The sequence below is a fragment of the Tachysurus vachellii genome, chromosome 23 (genome assembly GCF_030014155.1).
Source record: "Tachysurus vachellii isolate PV-2020 chromosome 23, HZAU_Pvac_v1, whole genome shotgun sequence".
Taxonomy (NCBI): Eukaryota; Metazoa; Chordata; class Actinopteri; order Siluriformes; family Bagridae; genus Tachysurus; species Tachysurus vachellii.
Window position 1 is genome coordinate 15515405 of NC_083482.1, and position 10000 is coordinate 15525404.

Here is a 10000-nt window from a genome sequence, read left to right on the forward strand (position 1 = left end):
AATATGTGTGTGTGTGTGTGATCTCACCCATCAGAGAGATGTTGTAGTGTGTGACGTTGCGGTTGAAGGTGACGGGTCCTGTGTACTGCGGCTCGTGTGCTTTGCGATAATAAATCTTAAAGCCGTCGTGTTGACCCATTTTAGCCGACGGCTCCCAGGTCACTTGAACCACACTGGAGTTCATCATCTTAGTGTGCAGATACGGAGGAGCAGGAACTGCAGGAAAGGTCGTGATATCAGTAAAGGAACATTATTTAAGGGACTTCACACCATATTATAATAACAAGGGGGATAAAGCGAATAAACACAACGTGAATGTGTTACTGAAGTACAGGACAGTGAGATAAACATTTATACAATAAACAACAACAAAATGGAGCTTTTGGTAATTTAATAAAAATCATTAATCTGATGAAACGTTATTACAATAAACTTTGTCTTCGTCAGTTTACGTGTCATATTTTAAGCACTTTTTTCCAAGACTGGCTATAAATTTACATTCGGCATTGGGATTTAATCCAGACTCATGAAACAAATACTTTAAATTCAAAATGAATCAATTTAATTAAATCAAAAAATTTACAACTGGACTGTGTTCAGATTCCGAACATGTATAAGTTAACATTCAAAGCACTGGTGTGTGTTTGGATCAAACTAATTATGAATCGAATTTTTTTACGTTCATTTTTTTTTCCTTTGTACGTTTCTTTTAATATACAGTGATGCCTCGAGATACGAGCGCTTTGACATACGAATTTTTTGAGATACGAGCTGTGATTCGACCAAATATTTGGCTTGAGATACGAACAAATTTTTGAGATACGAGCATCCGAGCCGCCTCAGAAACAAAGATCCCCAACAACCACGTGCGCTCTGTTTCCCCGCCTCAGCTTCCCCCGTCTCACTCGGTTAAAGCCGCCTTCACACTGCACACGACAAACAACGGCCGATAAACAGGAAGTCATTCATTTCCTATGGAGAGTCGCAAAGGCGCTGCGTGAGGTGCTGACCATCTGCGGATCCATAATTTTCGGATCCGTTTTAAGCGTTAGATCCGTTAAAAAATTTAACTTGTGCGACTACACCGCATCCGATATGCCGACCGGACAGGTTTTTATTAAAACGACCGGCAGATGTTAGTGAGGAAAGAGTGACAAAAAAGGCAAAAACAAGTGAAGAGAAAAGCGATGAAGAAAATTAATCAAAATTAATGTAAAGAAAACAGAAATTGTAGCAATTAGTTCAGTTAAGAGAAATGAAGCATCGCGTTAGTTCTGACAGGCCACGTCGTCAAGTGTGCATCGGCTGTTAAACAGCTGTCACGACGCGCACCAATCCGGTTACGACCTCCATATTACCCGACCAATTAAATTCCCATTCATAGAGCCGCTTTCTAGCGCTTCGCTGCTGCTGCGATTTAAACTCCCTCCTCCAACCCCGACTCCACCGAGCCGGAACCTGTGTTCGCTGTACCAGTTTACGTCATAAATCTCCACATATATTTCTCTCTCTCTCCCTAATTATTTAATTATTTATTTATCCGTTTATTCAATTATTATTTCCAAAAAAAACAAAAAAAAACAAAACTCTATGCATGATTAGTGGTTCTGTTATACGGGGGTTTATTCTATTTTCTAGAATGCGCACGGACGGGAGCGTGGATTCTTGCCCAGAACAGAACCATACCGCCAACACTAACTGTATGCGTATCATCGAATAAATTCTCTTTTGACAAAGTGGTCCTGACAGAATTTCAGTTAAGTTCGTTAATTTTAGTGAAGTTTAGTTAAGTTCCATTTAAGTGTAAAGTAGCATTAAGAGTGTACAGTAGCGAGTAAGTGAGCGAAAGTGAAAGTGTAATTCCTCCTAACTCCTCCGCCTGTTTACTCCTCCACCTGTTTAATCCTCCGCCTGTTTACTCCTCCGCCTGTTTACTCCTCCGCCTGTTTACTCCTCCCTCAACCTCCGTGCGCATCTTCCGTAAAGTTTTTTTTTTAACATTCTCTTTTATTACTGTATGTTTTATACAATATTTGTCATTTATATATACAGGTACTGTACATTTTTCATATTCAAAACACAAACAAAACAACTGGAGTGGAATTTTGCGAGCTGGAACGGATTAATGGGATTTCAATTCATTTAAATGGGGAAAATTGTTTTGAGATACGATCAATTTGAGATACGAGCAAGGTCTCACTGTGCTATTTGGTATCACTGTGCTAGCTTTATAATACACTAGTTCATCAAATATATGAAATTTTAAATAATTATTTCATAAATAAAGTAAATAAACAGAAGCACACAGAAGTATGAGCGGTATGTGTTTCTTTTTGTTCTACACTGCTGAAATGAGCCCCTGCAGCTTCGAACAACATAATTAACAACTCGTAAAATAAGCCGCTATTTATTTAATAGCTCCACTTGTGCAATGAAATGTGTGTGTGTGTGTGTGTGTGACCCTGATTTTGCACCCATGTGTTTACAAAAGCTTATTAAAGCAGGAGAGAAATGAATGCTGTGTACAGTATACTAGGAGGTACAAACTAAGGAAATTAATTTCTGTGGAATGACATTCCTTTTCTTTTCTAGAACAAAACAATTCCTCTTGGAATTAAAGGTGAAGAGCAGCATTTATCTGTGGTAGTGTTTTTGGCTACGCACAATAAAAATAAATTTGAAGTGTGTGTGTGTGTGTGTGTGTGGTACCTTCTCCGAGTGTGCTCTCCTGTGCTGTGGCGGAGGCTTTGCTCGCTCCACGTGACGTGTAAGCCTTCACATAGAAGCTGTAGCTGGTGGACGGTTCGAGATCGGCGACCACTTGCTGGAGTGTGACTTTACTCACCGCCTCCTGATACTCCATTTCTACTGGGTCTGAGGACGACAGCGTAAACGGTAATAAACCTTACTTTACATGGTATGAAGTAGTCAGTAGTCGTTCCTAACTTACTACTGGTTGCCATAGATCACGTGCAAAAGTTCTAACTTCATACTTTTTATATTTCAGCACATCGACCAAACATGTTGACCCTTACCAAGAATGTTACGTTACCAAGAAACCATGAAGTGTCCAATCAACATCTCTTCATATCGAAGTTTACTACATCTAATTCCCTATGTACAGTATGAGCTGTTGCTATAGAAACAGTTACATATTAGAGATCAGGGCACATCAATGCAAGCTTGCCGTTCATGTTACAGCCGGGACTTTTTACAAAAACCACGCACACCTTCTGACCAATCAGATTCCAGAATTCAACAGTGCTGTGGTATAAAGTTCTATAAAATAATGTAAAAAGAAACACCGAGCCCTTTCGTCTGGATTCACAGGAGAAGTTATTGTATTATTTTCCCCGATGTTTATAGCAGCATTATTGCTACACGAGCTGGTAATAAATGGGCTGGTGGCTAAGGAGCTGTTAACCGGCATGGCAGCGTGGGAGTAATTTACTGCACTGCACAAAACAGCAGCAGTGAAAAATTGAAGCCGTACGCGTTTCCTAAAGTGTTATTCATTACAAGTTCATAAAAGATTCATTACGGTTCCTTGAGAAATCCATGTGACAGGTTCAAGGCTCTTCTAGACGTTCTGCAGTTTGACGTGTGTTTTTGTTTCTGTCTTTTCTTTTGCTTTGTCTCTTTCAACCACTGACCCTGACCTGAGACATAATCCAGGGTGAGAAGTCTTTAAGAATGGAGCAGACGGTGGATCTGAACGTAAATATTCCCTTTTAAGTGCCTTTATTTTATAGAAGACTGAGGACTGAGTTCAGCTTCTTCAACCACAAGTCTCTTGTCATTTAATGGTAAAGCAAGCGTCGTACTGATCTCTCTCTCTCTCTCGCTCTCTCTCTCTCTCTCTTTCTCTTTCTCAGAAAAATGGGTTCTTCGTATAGTTACAGGTTCTTAGCTCCCTAAAATAGATCTAGAGTCTGAATGTACTTTGCTGTACGGTTCTACATGGAAGCTTGAAGGCAGCTGGTCCCAGATTAGAAATCATGATCCCATGTGTGTTTGCTTGATTCTCAAAAATATCTGAAGACTAGCTGGGATTCCATAGCAAACACCTAGCAACACCTAGCAACACCTAGCAATCACCTGGAATACTATAGCGACCACCTAGCACATAGTAGCATACACCTGGATAACAAAGCAACCACCAAGCAACACCCTAGCAACCACCTATAATAACATATCAACCATTTACAAGAACTCTATCAATCACCTAAAAACACTCTAGCAAAAACCTGGAACACTATAGCAACCACGCAGCAGCACCCTAGCAACCATCTGGAAAACCAGATCAAGCACCTGGAATACTATATCAACCACCTAGAAACCATGCAGCAGCACCCTAGCAACCATCTGGAAAACCAGGTCAAGCAGCTGGAATACTATAGCAACCATCTAGCGACCACGCAGCAGCACCCTAGCAACCATCTGGAAAACCAGGTCAAGCACCTGGAATACTATAGCAACCACCTAGCAACCACACAGCAGCACCCTAGCAACCATCTGGAAAACCAGATCAAGCACCTGGAATACTATAGCAACCACCTAGAAACCATGCAGCAGCACCCTAGCAACCATCTGGAAAACCAGATCAAGCACCTGGAATACTATAGCAACCACCTAGCAACACCCTAGCAACCATGCAGCAGCACCCCAGCAACCATCTAGAAAACCAGATCAAGCACTCAGCAACCATCTGGAATACCATAGCAACCACCCAGAAAAACCCTAACAACCACCTGCAAAACCACAGCAACCACCTTGAATACAATAGCAACAACAAACCAGCGCCCTAGCAACCACCCAGCAACACCCTAGCAACCATCTGGAAAACCACAGCAACCACCTTGAATACCGTAGCAACCACCTACCAGCACCCTAGCAACCAGCCAGCAACACCCTACCAACCATCCGGAAAACCATAGCAACTATTTAGCAACACCCTAGCAATCACCTTGAACACTATGTCAACTATTTATTAGCAACAAAAGAAAAAGTCGCACGGAATACCATAGTAACCATCTAGCATCCCCAAAAGCTACCATTAGCAACACCCTAGCATCTGGAATACGAGAGCCACCACCTACTAGCACAATAGAAATGATCATAAAACCCACCTATCAACCCCACAGCAAGCATCTGGGTAACATAGCAGTGCTACAGCATAATGTGTTTTACTATCCGTAATAAACGGTGTGATTGATTTTCTTAACTTTGTACCTGCAGTCTTGCGGATGTGAAGCACGTAGCCGATGATGTCCTGTGTGTTTTGAGCTGGCTCGTTCCACGACACCTGTATGGAGGTGGGCGAGAGGGCATCTGCACGTACACCACTCGGGATGCCCGGTAACCCGTCGGCCCACAGGACCGTGAGACGAGCGCTGGCCTGAGAAGAGCCAGCGCTGTTCTCCGCTATACACTGATATATCGCTTCATCCTCCTGGCTGATGCTGGAGATAGTCAGCGTGCTGCAGGAAGCAGAGAAAAAGAGAAAAGAAATGATTTAGATGCTGTATTCGGTTCATTTGGTTTAGAGCTTATACAAACATCTCTCCATATTGGATCTGCCTCATGCTGTCTGAATGATGGATATTATGTTTGATGTATTCACACGGCTCGGATCGACACAATCAATTCTGGAAGGGCCGCTGATGAGATAACGCTCCTGCCTCCGATTCAATTCTGGGAGCGAGTGAAAGGGAAAGGAACCGTGCTACACTGCAGGGACATCCACAGCATCAAAGCACTTAAATCCCCTTTATAAAGACACCTGAAGCAGAAACCACAAACCCGATCATTGTTAGATTTTATTAGCTATTTTAAATTTCCTTTTTTTTTCCCAGCACTGCAAAAGATTTATTTTACTATAAACACATTAGAAATTTAGTGTCTGCATTTTATTTAAACTCTTAGACTAATTTCAGTCAGGCTGGAAATAATTCTATGCAGTAATCTTATGCTATGTTTGTAGAATAAACAATACAATAAATTTCAACAATTTAAATTTCGAATTTCACCTAAAAAAAATCACTCATTCTAGTCAATTCAACTACAATTCTTTCTTTTCTATATTTCTGATTTCTTATATTTCTCGTATCCTTTTTGGCCATTTCTTCATTTCTTTATCACGTTTCCACATTTTGCCGTATTGGTTTCCTTTATAGAATTATTTGTATTAAATTATTTTTTATTTAGTTTATTTATCTGTTAGGGGGCACGGTGGCTTAGTGGTTACCACGTTCACCTCACACCTTCAGGGTCGGGGGTTCGATTCCCGCCTCCACCTTGTGTGTGTGGAGTTTGCATGTTCTCCCCGTGCCTCGGGGGTTTCCTCCGGGTACTCCGGTTTCCTCCCCAGGTCCAAAGACATGCATGGTAGGTTGATTGGCATCTCTGGAAAATTGTCCCTAGTGTGTGATTGCGTGAGTGAATGAGTGTGTGTGTGTGTGTGTCCTGTGATGGGTTGGCACTCCGTCCATGGTGTATCCTGCCTTGATGCCCGATGACACCTGAGATAGGCACAGGCTCCCCGTGACCCGAGATAGTTCGGATAAGCGGTAGAAAATGAATGAATGAATGAATTTATCTGTTAATAAATTAATTTATCTGTCTCTTTTTTACTTCCATTTAATTTCTGAGTAATGTCACAGTTTACGTATTGATGTATTATCGATAGACGTTTGTTCAACACTCAGATGTTGTAAATGTAAACGAAAAAAAAAAAGTTACCATGAGAATGAGAAAAATGTTATATACATTGCAGAATTACTGGATCTGCATTTTGTTACAAAAACGAACTGAACCTTGTTTATTCTTTTATAAAATAACATTCGCTTCAACATTTCTTCAGTTTGTCCCTTTAAACCCTAACAACACAAAAGGAACCTTGTTTTTGGTCTAATTCAAATCCGTTCAAAGCTCAAACAAAGAGAAAGCAAATGTACAAATCGAGCGCTCGGAGCACTTATGAACCCTGAGGAAAAAAAACGCGAGAGAAGGCAGAGATTTAATCTTTTCTTTTTTCCAGGGTTTTAAAAAGTACCGAGTGTCTCGCAGGCGTCTGTGTCTCATCATCGCTCTCTTATTCCCGTGTGTGTTTATATGTGATCGAGTGTATTATACACATATGAATATATGAATATATAATCTGTTTTTGTTCTGCTAATCCTGAGGCAAAGAAAGAAAAACATTCAACAGATAAATGAGTCGAATAGCAAAATATGCAAATAAAAAAAATTCTCACAGCATCCTGTCTTTACCTTTCTTTCGCCTTTCATTAAAAAAAAAAATAATAAATAAAAATAAAATCAGGAATGTAAATAGGTCTTACAAAGTCGAGGATTCGACGCAGCGCTTTTGAGTATTATTCTAGAGGAGTGAAGCGACATGCGGCTCAAGCCGGCAGTTTAGAAAAGCATTTATTTAAGAACAAAACAGAGGTATGAAAGTGTAAATATTATATTCATTCGTTTATTTATTCATTCATTCACATGCCACCTGACATCATGTGACACCAAATGACACGACACGCACGATTTTAAACCTGATGTGAAAATATACACCTAATAATGTGTTATTATAGGCTGAGATCTTTACAAAGCGTGTTATTGTGTGCAGTGAAAATAATCCATTGTGAGCCTGAGACACAGTCAGAGAGTTCTTATTTCAGCTATAACTTAATACAGCATCTCAGGAGAAAGAAAAAAAAAACATCTAGACGTCTGTGTGAATTCATTTCATTCTCACGCTGAGTCGAAAATCACGCTCACGCTGCGCTCGAGATTCGATCTAGAAAAGCCTCCGTTTCAGAATAAAAACCACTCCACCAGAAGTGAGAGCACTGAGAACATTAGAGATGAATTTTCATCACCTGTTGTTGTTCCTGAGCTTCACGTGACCACCGGGTTCCAGGATCTGGCCGTTCTTTAGCCACGTGAGCTGAGGAGACGGCTCGCCCTGTGCCAGGCACGTGAAGATGGCGGTGGTGCCGACGGGACGTGCGACGGATTGAGGAGGCTGAACGAACTCCGCTGGAGCTGCACAGGTTCACGGACACAACATCTTAGATTAATACCATATAAAACATTCAGTACAGAGCGAACACGTGTCTGTGTTTGGAAGAAACACAAAAACGTTTACTGAACTTTTCTAAACCAGAAAAAAATCTAATCAACTCAAAGAATTTAGAGAAAACGATTCAGCAGCACAGTATACGATCTAAGTAATAATAAGATGTCATTTAGTTAAGGCTAGAGAACAAGGGTGCAAAATTTGTACCCCCACGTTAGATTAAAGGTGGGGTCTCTGTTGTTTGAAAGCCAATGTTGACATTTGAAATCATCAAAACAAACACGCCCCTAACCCAAATGGGTCCCACCCTTGTATTGATAGCTCCGCCCACACATACATACGCAACTAATGGAAAGAAACGTGTCTTTATCATAGCTGAAGTGAAGAACAATACGATTGCAGATAAACAAACAAGTAAAAATGACACACAAGCATAATCATGTAAAGGACAAAGGCATATATTAGTTCTGTGTAACAAAGCAAAACCAACGTTACTCACCTATCGAGAAGGAAAAAAGCGCCTCGGCGTCTTAAGTAAAGTTGGTCACATATTCACAGATTGGAGTTTCCCGAGTCAATAACTCCTGAGCTAAACACTGTTACTACACAAAACACGGTTGTAGCTGCGTCTCTACATTACTACGATAGAAAAGAGGTGTTATTTGTGTAGTAACAGCGTTTAGCTCAGGAGTTATTGACTCAGGAAACTCCAATCTGTGAATATGTGACCAACTTCCTGCTCCTTCAGTTCTCTCCAGCGCTGGAAAGCTGATCCTATATTAACACGTCCTACTTCTTACCTTATCGTAAGTCTTTCTTCTCTTTCTTTCTTTGTTTTTATCCTCCATGTCAATGTTAAAACCGCTTTCTGCTAATGTCACACACGCGCACTGAACACTCTCTCCGCCACATATTGACAAGACCCGCCCCTTTCTGCTCATTGGCTACACGTTTGTTTTGTTTTTGTTTTGTTAGTCGTACCGACTCAGTTTTCTGAAGCATTTCTCAAACAACGGAGACCCCACCTTTAATGGAATAAAACAAAATGTGACCCTAATTTAAATTACAGCAAAGAACTGTAAGTCTACAAATCTATAGAATACACATAGAACTAGAGATTGGACTTTTCTGGAATTCTTTTCCACACACACACACACACACACACACACACACACACACACACACACACACACACACACACACACACAGTTGATCAACCACCAGCATCCCATTTTCTCTTTCTAAAAGTTAAGACAAAAAACACAAACAAACAAACAAACAAACAAACAAAAACATGTCATGTGACTGAGAAACAAGAAAACAACCTCCTTTGTCCTGACGACATTCCTGTGATGGAATGGTGTTTAATAAATCTTAAATAAACATTTTCCATGCAACGGGATCATAAATAATGGTAAAGTTGTTGTTATTATTTTTTAAATTACGATGTCGCATCTGTCAAACGAGACCCTGTGATGGAGTCGTTGCTATAGAAACAATGTCACAAGAGGAAGCGCAGTGTTCTAGAACGCGACTTCTGATTGGAGGATTCATCACACTGTCTTTTAGCAGCAGATACAGTAACAGATCGGGAGATGTTCTTTTCGAGTCGTTCTTCTGTGTATATTTCATTTAATTTTTTATTTGTATGTTCACACTTAACGCCAGCCCGCCTCGGTTTGTGTAACCTGCGGTGCTCCGTATCATCATTCGACATGCTGCCAAACACCATGTACATGCAGATGATATTCAAATATGTTCACCTACGGCGTCTGCACCGTTAATGAGATCATCAGTAACCGCAGTGCTGTTGAATGCTTGATTCTGATTGGTCAGGAAGCGTTCGGTCGTTTTCTACAACAGCAGCTCTGACCGTGAAGCAGCTACAACCTGAAGGTTTGTTTTCTATTAAAGGGAT

At 40.7% G+C, this 10000-nt stretch overlaps 1 protein-coding gene across 1 annotated transcript in view; it reads right to left on the reverse strand.

Annotated features, from left to right (window-relative positions):
• igdcc3 (immunoglobulin superfamily, DCC subclass, member 3) overlaps positions 1–10000 on the reverse strand; it is a 72505-nt gene that overhangs the window by 4965 nt on the left and 57540 nt on the right. The window contains exons 7-10 of the mRNA XM_060859526.1: positions 7883–8048; positions 5233–5480; positions 2710–2874; positions 28–216 (exon numbers count right to left, since the gene is read on the reverse strand). Coding sequence (XP_060715509.1) covers positions 28–216; positions 2710–2874; positions 5233–5480; positions 7883–8048 — 768 coding nt within the window. The remainder of the gene's footprint in view (positions 1–27; positions 217–2709; positions 2875–5232; positions 5481–7882; positions 8049–10000) is intronic.